The 19,947-nt window shown below is 47.4% G+C and overlaps 1 protein-coding gene across 7 annotated transcripts in view; it reads left to right on the forward strand.

Moving 5' to 3' along the window:
* Positions 1-19,947, forward strand: part of LOC134890326 (telomerase protein component 1-like) — a 262,589-nt gene that overhangs the window by 188,062 nt on the left and 54,580 nt on the right. For 6 of the 7 annotated variants that reach the window (XM_063913448.1, XM_063913445.1, XM_063913452.1 and 3 more), the window contains exons 34-35: positions 12,126-12,414; positions 13,066-13,183. In XM_063913448.1, the coding sequence (XP_063769518.1) occupies positions 12,126-12,414; positions 13,066-13,183 (407 nt within the window). The remainder of the gene's footprint in view (positions 1-12,125; positions 12,415-13,065; positions 13,184-19,947) is intronic. The other variant, XM_063913451.1, reaches the window with a different exon arrangement.

Here is a 19,947-nt window from a genome sequence, read left to right on the forward strand (position 1 = left end):
GCATGCTTTACCAGATGAAAAGGCTGCGTCCCCCTAATAAAAGGGGTACAAAGTCCAGGAGTGGAGACAATGATTCCGGCTGAAGGAGTCTGCATCTCCTTACTAGCGCCAACTGTGAGTATGAGGGTTTTTAATATAGAGAGGCCCCACAGGAGGTTAGTGTAGCATATTTATTTTTCCAGCCCCCCCCCTCCCCTCTAGCTCCCCATGCGATCATTGGAGCTGTTGTGGCTCAGCAGCACATTAGATTAGGCACTCAGGAGAGGCGCCGCTATGGGAGGGGTGAGAGAAGTCCCGTAGCGTGGGTCACCCGGGATGACTGAAGCGCCGCTGCGAGATTGAGTGGAGGAGGCCACGTTGGGGAGACTAGAAAGGCGCAGATACGGGACTTAGTGAGAGGTCCCGTAGCGTGCGTTACCGGGGGAGACAGTGGCACCGCTACGGTACTTGGTGAACGGTCCCGTGGCGTGCATCGCCCTTGAAGAAAGGCCGCGTAGGAGGACCTGGAGTGGCGCCGCTACGGGACTTAGTGAGACGGACCCGTAGCGCGCGCGCGCACCATAGAGGCTGCAATGTTCCACGTGGCTGAGGAGAGCCTTCAGCCGCGTGTGGGTAAATGTTTCAGGACTCTGCAGTAACATAAGGGGTAGGCGTTCAGCAGACATCAGCGCGCATCCCCATATTGTTTTTAAAATAGAGTTTATTGTAGTGAGTATTGCTGGCCAGTACTTAGATTTATGAAGTGACATGAATTTTTCAGTATCGGCCATTTTAATTATTCCTCCCTGGCGCCAATTACGGGGAAGGGTAGCCCTCCCCCCTTGTATAGCCATCAAAAGAGGAAAAGTTTCAGGTGTAGCAATAGCTCCCTCTGCTGGTGACAACATATATTCAGTAATGTGAGATCTCCTGAACAAAATAAATTTACCATACCATTTATATTTTCAAAGGACTTCTCTTCTAAAGATCCTGACGAAAATACAACGAAGCAAGCGGATCCCAACTCTCCCATCGTAGCTGAGTTACAGTTGAGGTTTGGGGGTTGTATGTCGGCTGGTGTTTCATTTTGTTTGTTTATTTATTTATTTATTTATTTATGTTTATAAATATAATTTTGGCCTGTTCTAGTTTCTATATAAAAAAGGAGAACAGTATTTCCAGCCCGATCCGATAACTTTGCTTCTGTCATTTCTAACAGCCTTTCTCTTCCTAGTTTAAAGGGTGAAAGCGCCACGAAATACCCTGGTAGGGAGTTTCAATGACAGGTCTGAAGCACAGACCTCCAAGGGGGCAGAGACCTGTTATGTTTGTACGAACTGTAACGAAGCACGCGGGTTGGCCAACTCCTGCTTAGACAAGGAAGCTCCAAGTGGGAGCAGTGCTCTGTCTCTATCACCTTGTACATAAAATCTCCAATGAGATGCCGGAATCCCGCATGCAACAATTAGTGCTGCGGGATTCTCCAAGACAATTAAAAGGATTTTTATCAGGTTAACGCCTCCAGCACAAGCAGGTAACAATGTGCAAGGCGGTTAAAAGGCCTATTCCTGTTGTAACGGAAAGAGGATGAGGCTTTTCTCATTAGCACACAAGGGTGAGTTGTTTGCATCTAAAGGGGGGTACACACGGAGAGATCCGTGCTTAAAATCTAAGCAATCTTGCTAGATTGCTTAGATTTCTCTATCGTCCTAGTGGATGCTGGGGTTCCTGAAAGGACCATGGGGAATAGCGGCTCCGCAGGAGACAGGGCACAAAAAGTAAAGCTTTTTCCGATCAGGTGGTGTGCACTGGCTCCTCCCCCTATGACCCTCCTCCAGACTCCAGTTAGATTTTTGTGCCCGGCCGAGAAGGGTGCAATCTAGGTGGCTCTCCTAAAGAGCTGCTTAGAGAAAGTTTAGCTAGGTTTTTTATTTTACAGTGATTCCTGCTGGCAACAGGATCACTGCAGCGAGGGACTGAGGGGAGAAGGAGTCAACTCACCTGCGTGCAGGATGGATTGGTTTCTTGGCTACTGGACATCAAGCTCCAGAGGGACGATCACAGGTACAGCCTGGATGGTCACCGGAGCCACGCCGCCGGCCCCCTTGCAGATGCTGAAATCAGAAGAGGTCCAGAATCGGCGGCTGAAGACTCCTGCAGTCTTCTAAAGGTAGCGCACAGCACTGCAGCTGTGCGCCATTTTCCTCTCAGCACACTTCACACGGCAGTCACTGAGGGTGCAGGGCGCTGGGAGGGGGGCGCCCTGGGAGGCAAATGAGTACCTATAAAGGCTAAAAATACCTCACATATAGCCCTAGAGGCTATATGGAGATATTTAACCCCTGCCTAATTTTTCTAAATAGCGGGAGACGAGCCCGCCGGAAAAGGGGCGGGGCCTATCTCCTCAGCACACGGCGCCATTTCCTCTCACAGCTCCGCTGGTCAGGACGGCTCCCAAGTCTCTCCCCTGCACTGCACTACAGAAACAGGGTAAAACAGAGAGGGGGGGGGCACATTTATGGCGATATTTTGATATAACAAAGCAGCTATAAGGGAGCACTTATTATAAGGCTATCCCTGATATATATATAGCGCTTTTGGTGTGTGCTGGCAAACTCTCCCTCTGTCTCCCCAAAGGGCTAGTGGGTCCTGTCTTCGTTAGGAGCATTCCCTGTGTGTCTGCTGTGTGTCGGTACGTGTGTGTCGACATGTATGAGGACGATATTGGTGTGGAGGCGGAGCAATTGCCAAATATGAGGATGTCACCCCCTAGGGAGTCGACACCAGAATGGATGCCTTTATTTATGGAACTACGGGATAGTGTCAACACGCTAAAGCAGTCGTTTGACGACATGAGACGGCCGGACAATCAATTAGTGCCTGTCCAGGCGACTCAAACACCGTCAGGGGCTGTGAAACGCCCTTTGCCTCAGTCGGTCGACACAGACCCAGACACAGGCGATGACTCCAGTGGTGACGGTGACGAATCAACCGTATTTTCCAGTAGGGCCACACGTTATATGATTTTGGCAATGAAGGAGGCGTTACATTTAGCTGATACTACAGGTACCACTAAACAGGGTATTATGTGGGGTATGAAAAAACTACCTATAGTTTTTCCTGAATCAGAAGAACTAAATGACGTGTGTAATGAAGCGTGGGTTGCCCCTGATAAAAAGCTGATAATTTCAAAGAAATTATTGGCATTATACCCTTTCCCGCCAGAGGTTAGGGAGCGCTGGGAAACACCTCCTAGGGTGGACAAGGCGCTAACACGCTTATCTAAACAAGTGGCGTTACCCTCTCCTGAGACGGCCGCACTTAAAGATCCATCAGATAGGAGGATGGAAAATATCCAAAAAAGTATATACACACATGCAGGTGTTATACTACGACCAGCTGTAGCGACTGCCTGGATGGGCAGTGCGGGGGTAGTTTGGTCAGAATCCCTGATTGAAAATATTGATACCCTGGACAGGGACAATATTTTACTGTCGTTAGAACAAATAAAGGATGCATTTCTTTATATGCGTGATGCACAGAGGGATATATGCACACTGGCATCACGGGTAAGTGCTATGTCCATTTCGGCCAGAAGAGCTTTATGGACGCGACAGTGGACAGGCGATGCGGATTCAAAACGGCATATGGAAGTTTTGCCGTATAAAGGGGAGGAGTTATTTGGAGTCGGTCTATCAGATTTGGTGGCCACGGCTACAGCCGGGAAATCCACCTTTCTACCTCAAGTCACTCCCCAACAGAAAAAGGCACCGACCTTTCAACCGCAGCCCTTTCGTTCCTTTAAAAATAAGAGAGCAAAGGGCTATTCATATCTGCCACGAGGCAAAGGTCGAGGGAAGAGACAGCAACACGCAGCTCCTTCCCAGGATCAGAAGCCCTCCCCGGCTTCTACAAAAGCCTCAGCATGACGCTGGGGCTTCTCAAGCGGACTCGGGGACGGTGGGGGGTCGTCTCAAAAATTACAGCGCGCAGTGGGCTCACTCGCAAGTAGATCCCTGGATCCTGCAGATAATATCTCAGGGATACAGGTTGGAATTAGAGACAGATCCACCTCGCCGTTTCCTGAAGTCTGCTTTACCAACGTCCCCCTCCGAAAGGGAGACGGTTTTGGAAGCCATTCACAAGCTGTACTCTCAGCAGGTGATAGTCAAGGTACCTCTTCTGCAACAAGGGAAGGGGTATTATTCCACTCTTTTTGTGGTACCGAAGCCGGATGGCTCGGTAAGGCCTATTCTAAATCTGAAGTCCTTGAACCTGTACATAAAGAAGTTCAAGTTCAAAATGGAGTCACTCAGAGCAGTGATAGCGAACCTGGAAGAGGGGGACTTTATGGTATCCTTGGACATCAAGGATGCGTATCTCCACGTTCCAATTTACCCCTCACACCAGGGGTACCTCAGGTTCGTTGTACAAAACTGTCACTATCAGTTTCAGACGCTGCCGTTCGGATTGTCCACGGCACCTCGGATCTTTACAAAGGTAATGGCCGAGATGATGATTCTTCTTCGAAGAAAAGGCGTATTAATTATCCCATACTTGGACGATCTCCTAATAAGGGCGAGGTCCAGAGAACAGCTAGAGATGGGATTAGCACTGTCTCAAGAAGTGCTAAAACAGCACGGGTGGATTCTGAATATTCCAAAATCCCAGTTAATGCCGACAACTCGTCTGCTGTTCCTAGGGATGATTCTGGACACGGTTCAGAAAAAGGTTTTTCTCCCGGAGGAAAAAGCCAAGGAGTTATCCGAGCTTGTCAGGAACCTCCTAAAACCAGGAAAGGTGTCTGTACATCAATGCACAAGAGTCCTGGGAAAAATGGTGGCTTCTTACGAAGCAATTCCATTCGGCAGATTCCACGCAAGAATTTTCCAAAGGGATCTGTTGAACAAATGGTCAGGGTCGCATCTTCAGATGCACCTGCGGATAACCCTGTCTCCAAGGACAAGGGTGTCTCTTCTGTGGTGGTTGCAGAGTGCTCATCTATTGGAGGGCCGCAGATTCGGCATACAGGATTGGATCCTGGTGACCACGGACGCCAGCCTGAGAGGCTGGGGAGCAGTCACACAAGGAAGAAACTTCCAGGGAGTATGGACGAGCCTGGAAACGTCTCTTCACATAAACATTCTGGAACTAAGAGCAATATACAATGCTCTAAGCCAGGCAGAACCTCTGCTTCAGGGAAAACCGGTGTTGATCCAGTCGGACAACATCACGGCAGTCGCCCATGTGAACAGACAGGGCGGCACAAGAAGCAGGAGTGCAATGGCAGAAGCTGCAAGGATTCTTCGCTGGGCAGAGAATCATGTGATAGCACTGTCAGCAGTGTTCATCCCGGGAGTGGACAACTGGGAAGCAGACTTCCTCAGCAGACACGATCTTCACCCGGGAGAGTGGGGACTTCATCCAGAAGTCTTCCACATGCTGGTAACCCGTTGGGAAAGACCAATGGTGGACATGATGGCGTCTCGCCTCAACAAAAAACTGGACAGGTATTGCGCCAGGTCAAGAGACCCGCAGGCAATAGCTGTGGACGCGCTGGTAACGCCTTGGGTGTACCAGTCGGTGTATGTGTTTCCTCCTCTGCCTCTCATACCAAAAGTATTGAGAATTATACGGCAAAGAGGCGTAAGAACGATACTAGTGGTTCCGGATTGGCCAAGAAGGACTTGGTACCCGGAACTTCAAGAGATGATCATGGAAGATCCGTGGCCTCTACCTCTAAGGAGGGACTTGCTTCAGCAGGGTCCCTGTCTGTTTCAAGACTTACCGCGGCTGCGTTTGACGGCATGGCGGTTGAACGCCGGATCCTAAAGGAAAAAGGCATGCCGGAAGAAGTCATTCCTACTTTGATTAAAGCAAGGAAGGAAGTAACCGTGCAACATTATCACCGAATTTGGCGAAAATATGTTGCGTGGTGCGAAGATCGGAGTGCTCCGACGGAGGAATTTCACCTGGGTCGATTCCTACATTTCCTGCAATCAGGATTGTCAATGGGTCTCAAATTGGGATCTATTAAGGTTCAAATTTCGGCCCTGTCGATTTTCTTTCAAAAAGAATTGGCTTCAGTCCCTGAAGTCCAGACCTTTGTTAAGGGAGTGCTGCATATACAGCCTCCTGTGGTGCCTCCAGTGGCACCGTGGGATCTCAATGTGGTTTTGGACTTCCTAAAATCTCATTGGTTTGAACCACTAAAAAAGGTGGATTTGAAATATCTCACATGGAAAGTGACCATGCTTCTAGCCCTGGCTTCTGCCAGGAGAGTGTCAGAATTGGCAGCTTTATCTTACAAAAGCCCATATCTGATTTTCCATTCGGACAGGGCAGAACTGCGGACTCGTCCGCATTTTCTCCCTAAGGTGGTGTCAGCATTTCATCTGAACCAGCCTATTGTAGTGCCTGCGGCTACAAGTGACTTGGAGGACTCCAAGTTACTGGACGTTGTCAGAGCATTAAAAATATATATTGCAAGGACAGCTGGAGTCAGAAAATCTGACTCGTTGTTTATATTGTATGCACCCAACAAGATGGGTGCTCCTGCGTCTAAGCAGACGATTGCTCGTTGGATCTGTAGCACAATCCAACTTGCACATTCTGTGGCAGGCCTGCCACAGCCTAAATCTGTAAAGGCCCACTCCACAAGGAAGGTGGGCTCATCTTGGGCGGCTGCCCGAGGGGTCTCGGCATTACAACTTTGCCGAGCAGCTACGTGGTCAGGGGAGAACACGTTTGTAAAATTTTACAAATTTGATACTCTGGCTAAGGAGGACCTGGAGTTCTCTCATTCGGTGCTGCAGAGTCATCCGCACTCTCCCGCCCGTTTGGGAGCTTTGGTATAATCCCCATGGTCCTTTCAGGAACCCCAGCATCCACTAGGACGATAGAGAAAATAAGATTTTACTTACCGATAAATCTATTTCTCGGAGTCCGTAGTGGATGCTGGGCGCCCATCCCAAGTGCGGATTATCTGCATAAATTGTACATAGTTATTGTTAACTAATTCGGGTTATTGTTGAAGGAAGCCATCTTTCAGAGGCTCCGCTGTTATCATACTGTTAACTGGGTTTAGATCACAAGTTGTACGGTGTGATTGGTGTGGCTGGTATGAGTCTTACCCGGGATTCAAAATCCTCCCTTATTGTGTACGCTCGTCCGGGCACAGTACCTAACTGGAGTCTGGAGGAGGGTCATAGGGGGAGGAGCCTGTGCACACCACCTGATCGGAAAAAGCTTTACTTTTTGTGCCCTGTCTCCTGCGGAGCCGCTATTCCCCATGGTCCTTTCAGGAACCCCAGCATCCACTACGGACTCCGAGAAATAGATTTATCGGTAAGTAAAATCTTATTTTTAAGCACGGATCTGCCGTGTGTATGCCCCCCAGCGATAGCGATGCGCGGCCCCGCACATCGCTATCGCCGGTGCTAGATTGAGCCTGCATGCAGGCTCAATCTAGCGGGTCGCTCACTTCACCGTTGTGTGAAGTGAGCGGCCCCCCGTCGGCTTTCCCCCTCGCTCAGCACATCGCGCTGTGCTGAGCGGGGTGAGAGATGTGCGCTGAGCGGTCTGTGTTAAGATCGCTCAGCACACATCTCTCCCGTGAGTACCCCCCTTAAGCTAGACGCCGATTGCCCACACAGGACGCGGCAATCTCAGGTCTTGATTATTTCATCACAACAAGCTGAGATCCTAAAACTTTAAGGTATAATAAGAGACGAAGCCAGTAGATTCGGATGGTTCGAATCCCAAGAGCGCGTTCCGCAGCATTTCCCATTCCTAAATCCTCCAGTCTTTAATAGAGGAGTCCTGGAACCAACCTGACAACCGTGTTCAATTTCAAAACAGGGTTTTTAGTAACTGATCCCCTACCTAAGGGTATAATGGATAAGTGGGAGATTCCACCGGTAGTGGATGCTTTCCCAGGAAGGTTGTCAAGGAAAACAATCTTACCGTTACCTAATGAAACGAAGTAAAAAGTTCACCCACCTTTAAAGTCAATTTTTGTAGCAGACGCAGCACAAAGACTACGGTGGTCTGCGCTTGGGGTTAACAAGGCCATGGGAGCATGGTCTGGAAAGAAATTACTCAACTGGCGGGACACAATGGAAATTCAGCTTCATACTTGTGTCAAACCTATAGACATTACGCATCTCTACATCAACCATATCGGCTAGAGATTCTGACACCAAGGGGCGGTAGACTCCATCCCCTTTGAGGAGGTGAGGTTTTTCGGTCCAGTGTTAGCCAGGAGGATTTCGCAAGCTACAGCGTCCACTGGTCTGCCTACTCCTTATACATGAGCCACTCCACAGTTTAGGAGAGGTTCTTGAGGACCAGCGTGTAATTCCTTTGGCTCTCAGGAAGAGGTTTCGGTACACAAGTACGTGGGGGCAGAGATAGAGACCGCTCACAGGCAGCAACCAGAAGAGCGGGATGGACCTGCTGACAAGAGATTATAAACGCTACTGCCAACAATTGGAACTTAGCTACGTTCGGAGGTCATTATTCCGGTGGCCGCCCCTCAGAAAGGAACGGTTTTGTTATTCCAATCCTTTTGTCGTCCAAAATGTGATCCGGACAGGCAGGCCGAGACTCGATTTAACCATTTTAAACCGGTCTCTCAGTGTCTTCTAATTCAAGCCGGAATCAATCCAGTTGGTTATTGCAGGCTTGGAACATGCATATGTGCTTATCCCAATCTGGGCTCTTCAACAAGCTTACTTGAGGTTCGCACTGCGAATGGATCGCTACCATTTCAGGGCCTTGCCGTTCGGTCTATCATCGACCCCCAGGTTCTTTACGAAGATCATGGCATTCATGGTTGCAGAATCGGGACTGTTGAGAGTCACGATTAGTCCTTATCTAGGCGACCTGCTAATCAAGGCATCCTCTCGGGACCAGTTGGTCAGGGATGTTCAGATGTCTCATCCATTTCTCATTCCACATAAGGGGATTGTGCATTTACAGAGAACCAACCTCATGCCAATTCAACGGATTCAGTTCCTCGGCCTCATCTTGGACATGGTACTATTGAAAGTATTCCTACCAAGGAACAAGGTCCTGGACCTACAGAGATTAGTGGCTCAGGTACTAAGGTCACAAAAGGTTTCTCTACACCTCTGTGTGAAATTTCTCGGGAAGTTGGTGGCATCTTTAGAAGATCCCCAGTAAGGCAGATTTCATTCCCGACCATTACTGATGAACCTCATTGCTCAGGGAGCAAGGTCACACTGGCTTCTGCACAAAGAATCCGACTTCCACCACGCATACGCACCTCCTTAATTTGGTGGGCGTTGCACAGGAATCTCGCAGCAGGCTAGAGATTCGGCATTTGGGATTGAAGGGATCCTGCAACAGATACCAGTCTCAGAGGTTGGGGTGCCGTCTAGGAGGAGCATTAGTTTCAGAACAGATGGACGCTACTGGAAAGCAGCCTACCCTTACACATTCTCGAACTCGGAGCAGTTTACAGGGCCCTTTTTCTTAGCCAAAGGCCCAGTCATGGGTCAACACATAAAGATGCAGTCGGACAATGTCACGACGACGGCAGACGTAATCAGTCATGGAGAAGCGGGATGGCGTTAAAGGAAACCACAGAAGATTTTGTTGTGGGCAGAAAGGCGAAACGTCATCCTCTCGGCAGGGTTCATTCCAGGTGTGGAGAACTGGGATGCGGATTATTTCAGTCGCCAGGTCATGCATCCATGGGAGAGGTACCTCCATCCACGGAATTTCGACTTGGTGGTGAGATGGGGCCTACCTCAGGTCGACACAATGGCGTCTCGACAATACCATCAGCTGCCCAGATAGATGTCCAGGACAAGTGATCTAGCAGCTGAAGGAGTGGACGCATTAACATTTTCTTGGTGTTATAAAAAGTTTTCCATTTTTCACCTTTCCAACTCATACCCAGGGATCTGAGTAGGGTTGACACGAGAGCGAGTGTCGGTGATTCTAATCGCACCGTATTGGTCCCGCAGGAGTTAGTACTCAGACCTGCGTGGGTTACTAACGGAAGATCCGTGAAGGTCTCTTCTGAGAGGGGACCTGCTATCTCAGGGACCGTTCCAACTCCCAGAAACAGGCTGTGGTTCCCGGCAAGGCTATTAAAATCCCGGATTTTAAGGAACAGAAGTATACCACGATCGTCCATTCCTACGATGATTGCCGCCGGGTAGCCGGTCACAGCCATGTACTGCTGCAGGCTTTGGAAGAGGTACATGGCTTGGTGTCAAGAACGTGGGTGGAATTCGAAGCACTTCCACTTATCCAGACTTCTACTCTTCCTTCAGGCCGGTCTCGATTTAGGACTGAGGCTGGGCTCTCTGCATTCGGTTCTCTCCGTCCGATTTCAACAGCGATTAGCATCCTTGCAGAAGTCAAACCTTTTTACAGGGGGTTCTGCGGATAGCAGCCCCTTTTCTATCTCCTACTACACATGGGACTTACATTTGGTGTTGGAGTTTTTGACATCACCTACTTTTGAACCGCTAGCAAAACCAGTCCTGAAATATCTTTCTTGGTAGGTCACGTTTTTGCTTGTCTTGGCTTCGCCCAGGGTTTTTTTTTATGTTGCGTGCCTTAGTGTAAGAGCCCCGTTTGGACTTTTCAGGAGGATAGGGCAGAACTCCGTACAGGAGCAGAACTCCTGCCTAGGGTTGTTTTGGGGTTTTCACGTAAACCAGTCCATTATGGTCCCATCCTTCCGGGGTCTTGCAGATGGGGACGTGTCCTTGGATGTTGTCCAAGATTTACGGGTATAGGTACAGGTTACGTCATCCTTCGGAAGGTCAGACCATTCGTTTGTTCTTCAGGCTGGACCTAGGAAGGGTTGGCCAGCATCTCAGCGGTCTTTGTCTCGATGGCTTGGACTTGCCATTCGGCAAGCTTATAATTCCTGTGGAAAACAGGTTCGGGTTCAGACGGGTGCTCCTACCACCCGATTGGTGGATGCCTCGTGGGCGGTGGCCAGGGTGCTTCCACTGCTCAACTTTGCGGAGCGGCAACGTGGTCTTCAGCCCACGCATTCGCGTGCTTTTGCAAGTTTGATACCTTTGAGTCCGGCGACTCTATGTCCGGACGTTTGGTTTTGCAGACAACCGACAGCACTCCCTCCCTGGGGGTTAACTTTGGGACGTCCCCTAATGTCTAATGGAATGCTCCAGTGTCCCCTAGTGGATGAAAGAGAAAAGAGGATTTTGGTACTTACCGATAAATCCATTTCTCTGAATCCTCTAGGGGACACTGGACGCCCGCCTCGGTGCTGTCGGCCTGCTGGATTCAACGTTCTTGGTGAAACGGTTCGTACAAACAGCGTTGGTTTCTCGGTTAAGTTACTTGGCTGCTGTTTGTTAGGTTGTACGGTTCGGTTCCTCGTCATGTGTTCTAGTATCATGTCCTATTCTCTCAGTCAAATTTTCCAAACTGAGGGAGGAGGGATTTGAAGGGGGAGGAGCCGGCTGTGCAGACAATGCTAATTTTAGATTGTGCCACACCTCCGGTTGCAAGCTTCACACCCCTAATGTCTAATGGAATGCTCCAGTGTCCCCTAGAGGATTCAGAGAAATGGATTTATCGGTAAGTACCAAAATCCTCTTTTCACAAATTAATAATTGAATAGGGTGAATTACGGAGTGCACAAACAAGGGATAAGCCGCTTTTTGCGGTAATTTTTTGGCAGTGTCTACGAAAAATCAAAACGTGGTAAATTACTGTCTTATGGCAGCTAATTGAATTTCCCCCTGAGATTTATATAAACTGAGATACACTGAGAACACAGCCTGTAACATGGGAGTTAGAAGCTGGTTGGCTGGTACTTTATCACTGTGCGATGTATTACTCTCCAAGGCTTGATAAATCTGGGTATAAGTATATAGGTATTCTGAGGGGAAGATATATATAAATAGAGCTGGGATATAAATAGCCATCTGGGATATATATAAATATATATATATATATATATATAATACGTACATACATACATACATACACACACACACATATATATATATATATATATATATATAAAAATATATATATATATATATATATATATATATATAAATATATATAATATTTTTTTTTCTTCCCCCAATTTCATTTATTTTAAACCCTATTGTTTTACATTTAAGCAACAGTCCTGCCTGAGAAGACTTCATTGACCCCTGCATCTTCGGAACAGAATGAGTTTAATCAACAGCCACAAGAATCGCCATTAAGGGTATTCAGGGAGTTTATTGAGAGATCATTGCACATTCTCTCCCAGAATCCTTCCCTGTTTTATCAGCTGGCCCTGAATGAGCCTGACTGTTCACCAGTATGCAACCAGGCACAAGAGATTTTGGCTGACTGGAAGAGTACAGAAGCCCAGCTAATCACAGCATGGAACAATAAACCAGACTCCATAAATGTTTGCTCAAGGTCAGAGATTACGTGGTACATCTTTATGTGTATGTCTATGGTATTGGTAATGTATTGTGCTTGCATATTGGACATACTAGATTCACAACGGTTGACACATACAGGCTAATACAAACAGTAGACAGATTCCTGATTACGTGAGGTTACAACCTACATGGTGTCTTCCCTTGATGCATTATTATTACTGTATTCACTTTGAGGTTTTGATGAATAGTGTAGTGGTAGGTTTTAAAAGTACCATTAATAGTGGCGTTTGCACAAGCCTTTGCCCCTTTTCTAAATCTTTGCCCAAATTCATACAATCCTGAATGCCGCAGAAGAGTGCAGAATTTTGGTTTACAAGAGGGACAGGTTTACACCTTGCATGGGTGACTTGGGCAGGTCTGGGATGTTACCTCATTTGGCCAGATTTTACAATTGGAAACGTTGGCATGCCTGCGGATGTCACCCCTATTTGTAATTTTGTTCTCCCTCAAGATTTTATCATTTTAAATTGGACAAGTGTTCTTGTATTTAAAATTAAATTGCAAAGTATGCAGAACCACATCATTGTGATGGTTTAATGGACAAGAGTAAATATAATATAATATAACTATGTTATACTTGGAAAGAGCACTTCTCTGAAGTACTGTATCATCTTCTCTCTTACAGCAAATCACTGGATGTACCTTCTATTCCGGGATGTGTTGGCCTGAGTTCTAAGGGTGACTTGGCAGTTGTGGGCACCAGTGATGGCTCCTTGCATATTCTCCATACTGACAGTGGGGAGGTAATAGCATGTATTCTTGAGACTATTAATCTTAACATGAACTTGATACTACACAAAACCCATTTCATAATATGTCTTGAATGTATATGTACACAATCTATATCTGTGAGGTTATGTCAAACACCAAAAGATTAGTAACCTTTGGGGCACACTGGTCTATGAGGCTCTTTCAAGACTTTGGCACTTTTAAAATGCTAAGTAGAAAAGGAGAGAATGAAAAATAAGTGCGCAATTAAAACCCAAGGTGCAGCCAAAATGGGCGTAATAAAGTGTACATCCAAAAGACACTAGACAGTATACAAAGAGGAAAGAATTACGCACACACATATGGCGCTCAGAGGAAAAAATATATTATACCAAAGAATATTTCATGCGTGGAATTTAAAGGATAATCACCCTCAAAATTTCCAGAAGGAGGAGACTTGATTTTCTTTCAATCACTGTTCATAGGTTCAAATCTAAAAGATACAATGTGACCACCTCTACACACAATGTGTTTTTCAGGTTGGGCACATAAGATACAGAGAAAGATAGTGCAATAAACCTTTTTTAAGGGAAATTTTTTATTTTTTAATCATAGCACTTACAAACAAATGTTATTAAAACGGCATATCTCATGGATCTCATGCGGCATATGGCTCAGCAGTCAGCAGGAAAAACCTCCAGACCAGAAATAGGTGCAAACGAATGTCTGAATCTGGAAAATAGAATGTGACTCCCTCCACATATCATGTGTTTGAGGTTAGGCACATAAACAGGAAAAGATAGTGCAGTGATCCTTTTTACCATATAAAATTTTAATAATCAATGCACTTACAAACAAACGTGATGTTATCAGCATAAAACAAATATCCACAAAGCTGGGCAGAAACAGCAACCATCCTCAGGTCCAGTCTAAGATGGAAAGGTAGATAGGTACGTGATCCCCCAGTCCGGATACAAGAGGTCACATCCAGGGAGTAGTTACCGCAACAGCCACCCGGTCCTTGTGTATAGAAGAGGAGCACTTAACGCGTTTCTGACCTTTTAGTCCTTTGTCAGAAGTGTGAATCCCTCTTCCTGTGTAGTCCTACTTATACCACCTACAATAAAGAACACCTGTATGTATGCATGACGTTCCTTGTGGATATTTGTTTTATGCTGATAACATCACGTTTGTTTGTAAGTGCATCACCATTATGTTTAGCACATTTCAAGCTACATTTTCTTGTATTTGATTGAAATTTAGTCCTGTGGTGTTGAATTGAACTTTGATCAGTATCCTTCTGGTGTTTTTACATCCCGTACACGATCCACAGTAGTGGAAACCAGGTTTCTTACTTTATCCGTCAATAGTAGTTTGTGTTTCTTTGTCTGGTGGTATATGGTTATGTACAGGTTGTGATTTCTGAGGCATAGAGACTCCAAAGTTATTTTAGACATATATATGTGTGTGTGTATGTATGTATGTATGTATGTATGTGTGTGTATATGTATGTATGTATATATATATATATATATATATATATATATATATATATATATATATATATAAAACAACTTGTATCAGATCGGCACTCTCCTACATAGTAATAAGCTGCTCAGATGCCTTCTGGAGAATTCATTCATATAGACATTGTAGTACAATCAGCAGCACTCAGAGACTGACACAGCTGGAAACAGGTAAATAAAGTGCTGGTGCTTTTAATCCATAATAACGGCTGGGTGATCCCAGGATCACTACAATGTCTATATATATATATATATATATCTGTAACGTCCTAGAGGATGCTGGGACTCCGTAAGGACCATGGGGATAGACGGGCTCCGCAGGAGACATGGGCACTTTAAGAAAGACTTTGACTCTGGGTGTGCACTGGCTCCTCCCTCTATGCCCCTTCTCCAGACCTCAGTTTGATACTGTGCCCAGTGGAGACTGGGTGCATTTCAGGAGCTCTCCTGAGTTTCCTGTAAGAAAGCATTTTTGTTAGGTTTTTTATTTTCAGGGAGTCTGCTGGCAACAGACGCACTGCATCGAGGGACTGAGGAGAGAGAAACAGACCCACTTCTCTGAGTTCAGGGCTCTGTTTCTTAGGCTACTGGACACCATTAGCTCCAGAGGGATCGGTACGCAGGTCTCACCCTCGCCGTCCGTCCCAGAGCCGCGCCGCCGTCCTCCTCGCAGAGCCGGAAGAAAGAAGCCGGGTGAGTATGTGAGGAAAAGACCTATCTGAGGCGGCAGAAGACACTTGGATCTTCACTGAGGTAACGCACAGCACTGCAGCTGTGCGCCATTGCTCCCCTTCACCTCAATCACTCCGGTCACTGTAAGGGTGCAGGGCGCAGGGGGTTGCGCCCTGGGCAGCAATATAAACCTCTCTTATGGCACAGATGTATATATACATGTACAGCTGGGCACTGTACATGTATAAAAAGAGCCCCCGCCATGTATTGAAAAAATTGAGCGGGACAGAAGCCTGCCGCCGAGGGGGCGGGGCTTCTCCCTCAGCACTCACCAGCGCCATTTTTTCTCCACAGCACCGCTGAGAGGAAGCTCCCCGGACTCTCCCCTGCTTGACACACGGTGACAGAGGGTTTTAAAGTAGAGGGGGGGCACATAATTGGCGCAGATACATAAAACAGCGCTGCTGGGTAAACATTAATTTACTGTGTTATTCCTGGGTCATATAGCGCTGGGGTGTGTGCTGGCATACTCTCTGTCTCTCCAAAGGGCCTGGTGGGGAACCTGTCTTCAGAAAAGAGCTTCCCTGTGTATGTGTGGTGTGTCGGTACGTGTGTGTCAACATGTCTGAGGTTGAGGGCTCACCTAAGGAGGAGGGGGAGTTTATGAATGTTAGGTCTCGGTCGGCGGTGCCGACGCCGGACTGGATGGATATGTGGAATGTTTTAAGTGCAAATGTTAATTTATTGCACAAAAGGCTAGACAAAGCCGAAGCTGGGGCACAGTCAGGGAGTCAACCCATGCCTGTCCCTATGTCGCCGGGACCTTCGGGGTCTCAGAAGCGCCCACTATCCCAAATAGTTGACACAGATACCGACACGGATTCAGACTCCAGTGTCGATTACGGTGATACAAAATTACAGCCAAAGGTGGCTAAAGGTATTCGATATATGATTATCGCAATAAAAGATGTGTTGCATATCACTGAGGAACCCCCTGCCCCTGACACGAGAGTACACATGTATAAAGGAAAGAAACCTGAGGTCTCCTTTCCCTCCTCACATGAGCTGAACGAAGTATGTGAAAAAGCGTGGGAAACTCCAGACAAAAAACTGCAGATTCCCAAAAGGATCCTAACAGCTTATCCTTTCCCGTCGCAGGACAGGATACGGTGGGAATCCTCCCCTAGGGTGGACAAGGCCTTGACGCGCTTATCAAAAAAGATAGCGCTTCCATCCCAAGATACGGCTACCCTCGAGGATCCTGCTGACCGCAAGCAGGAGGTTACCCTGAAGTCCATTTACACACATTCTGGTACGTTACTCAGACCGGCTATTGCGTCGGCCTGGGTTTGTAGTGCTGTAGCAGCATGGACAGATTCCTTATCAACGGATATTGAGACTCTTGATAAGGATACTATTTTATTGACCCTAGGGCAAATAAAAGATGCAGTCTTGTATATGAGGGATGCTCAAAGAGACATTAGTTTACTGAGTTCCAGGATAAACGCTATGTCTATTTCTGCTAGGCGTGTCTTATGGACCCGACAGTGGACTGGTGATGCCGACTCCAAGAGACATATGGAGTTGTTGCCTTACAAGGGTGAGGAATTGTTTGGAGAGGGACTCTCGGACCTCGTCTCTACGGCTACGGCAGGTAAATCAAATTTTTTGCCATATATTCCCTCATAATCTAAGAAAGCGCCTCATTATCAAATGCAGTCCTTTCGTTCCAATAAAAACAAGAGAGCACGTGGATCGTCCTTTCTTGCCAGAGGTAAGGGCAGAGGGAAAAAGCTGCATAACACAGCTAGTTCCCAGGAACAGAAGTCCTCCCCGGCCTCTGCAAAATCCACCGCATGACGCTGGGGCTTCCCTGAGGGAGTCCGCTCCTGTGGGGGCACGTCTTCGACTGTTCAGCCACGTCTGGGTCCACTCACAGGTGGATCCATGGGCAATAGAAATAGTTTCCCAGGGTTACAAGCTGGAACTCGAAGAAGTGCCTCCTTGCCGGTTTTTCAAATCGGCCCTACCAAAATAACCCCTGGAAAGGAAGATAGTGTTACATGCGATTCACAAATTGTGTCTTCAACAAGTGGTGGTAGAGGTTCCCCTGCTTCAAAGAGGGCAGGGGTACTACTCAACTCTGTTTGTGGTTCCGAAACCGGACGGTTCGGTCAGACCCATTTTAAATTTAAAACCCCTGAACCTTTACTTAAAACGGTTCAAGTTCAAAATGGAATCGCTCAGGGCGGTCATAGCCAGCCTAGAAGGGTGAGATTTTTTGGTATCTCTGGACATAAAGGATGCATACCTGCATGTCCCCATATATCCTCCTCATTAGGCGTACATGAGATTTGTGGTACAGGATTGTCATTACCAATTTCAGACGTTGCCGTTTGGGCTTTCCACGGCCCCGAGAATTTTCACCAAGGTAATGGCGGAAATGATGGCGCTCCTGCGCAAGCAGGGTGTCACAATTATCCCGTACTTGGACGATCTCCTCATAAAAGCGAGATCACGGGAGAAGTTGCTGAACAGCGTATCACTTTCACTGAATGTGTTACAGCGACACGGCTGGATTCTCAATATTCCAAAGTCGCAGCTGAATCCTACAACTCGTCTGCCCTTCTTGGGCATGATTCTGGACACAGACCAGAAAAGGGTTTTTCTTCCGACGGAAAAAGCGCAGGAACTCATGACTCTAGTCATGAACCTGTTGAAACCAAAACAAGTGTCAGTACATCATTGCACTCAAGTTCTGGGAAAGATGGTGGCAACATACGAAGCCATTCCATACGGCAGATTCCATGCAAGGACTTTCCAATGGGACCTATTGGACAAATGGTCCGGGTCGCATCTGCAATTGCATCAGCGGATCACCCTGTCCCCCAGGGCCAGAGTATCTCTCCTGTGGTGGCTAAACAGTGCTCACCTTCTAGAGGGCCGCAGGTTCGGCATTCAGGACTGGATCCTGGTGACCACGGACGCAAGCCTCCGAGGTTGGGGACCAGTCACACAGGGAAGAAATTTTCAAGGACTTTGGTCAAGTCAAGAGACTTGTCTTCACATCAACATCCTGGAACTAAGGGCCATATACAACGCCCTACGTCAAGCGGAGATCTTACTTTGCAATCGACCAGTTCTGATCCAGTCAGACAACATCACCGCAGTAGCTCATGTAACCCGCCAAGGCGGCACAAGGAGCAGAGTGGCAATGGCGGAAGCCACCAGAATTCTTCGCTGGGCGGAGAATCATGTAAGCGCTCTGTCAGCAGTGTTCATTCCGGGAGTGGACAACTGGGAAGAAGACTTCCTCAGCAGACACGATCTGAATCCGGGAGAGTGGGGACTTCATCAGGAAGTCTTCGCGCAGATTGCAAGTCGGTGGGGACTACCCCAAATAGACATGATGGCACCCCGTCTCAACAAAAAGCTACAAAGGTATTGCGCCAGGTCAAGAGACCCTCAGGCGGTAGCTGTGGACGCCCTAGTGACACCGTGGGTGTTCCAGTATGTATATGTGTTTCCTCCTCTTCCTCTCATACCCAAGGTGTTGAGGATAATAAGAAAAAGAGGAGTGAGAACAATTCTCATTGTTCCAGATTGGCCACGAAGGACCTGGTATCCGGATCTGCAAGAAATGCTCACAGAAGATCCGTGGCCTCTTCCTCTAAGGCAGGACCTGTTACAACAAGGTCCCTGTCTGTTCCAAGACTTACCGCGGCTGCGTTTGACGGCATGGCGGTTGAAGGCCGGATCCTAGCGGAAAAAGGTATTCCGGATGAGGTCATTCCTACGCTAATAAAGGCTAGGAAGGACGTGACGTCTAACATTATCACCGAATATGGCGAAAATATGTTTCTTGGTGTGAGGCCAGGAATGCTCCTACGGAAGAATTCCATCTAGGCCGTTTTCTTCACTTCCTACAAACTGGAGTGAATTAGGCTCCATTAAAGTTCAGATTTCGGCCTTATCCATTTTCTTTCAAAAGGAATTGGCCTCTTTACCTGAAGTACAGACTTTTGTGAAGGGAGTACTGCATATTCAGCCTCCTTTTGTACCTCCGGTGGCGCCTTGGGACCTTAACGTGGTGTTAAGTTTCCTTAAGTCACTTGGTTTGAACCACTTAAAACAGTGGAGTTGAAATATCTCACTTGGAAGGTGGTCATGTTGTTAGCCTTGGCTTCGGCTAGGCGAGTTTCGGAATTGGTGGCTTTATCACATAAAAGCCCCTATCTGGTTTTCCATATGGATAGAGCGGAGTTGCGGACCCGTCCTCAATTCCTACCTAAGGTGGTCTCATCCTTTCATATGAACCAACCTATTGTCGTGCCTGTGGCTACACGTGACTTGGAGGATTCCGAGGCCCTTGATGTGGTCAGGGTTTTCAAAATTTACGTGGCCAGAACGGCTAGGATCAGAAAATTAGAAGCACTGTTTGTCCTGTATGCAGCCAACAAGGTTGGCGGCCCTACTTCAAAGCAGACTATTGCTCGCTGGATCTGTAACACGATTCAGCAGGCGCATTCTACGGCAGGATTGCCGTTACTGAAATCGGTTAAGGCCCATTCCACTAGGAAGGTGGGCTCGTCTTGGGCGGC

The sequence above is a fragment of the Pseudophryne corroboree genome, chromosome 1, assembly GCF_028390025.1.
Source record: "Pseudophryne corroboree isolate aPseCor3 chromosome 1, aPseCor3.hap2, whole genome shotgun sequence".
Lineage (NCBI taxonomy): Eukaryota > Metazoa > Chordata > Amphibia > Anura > Myobatrachidae > Pseudophryne > Pseudophryne corroboree.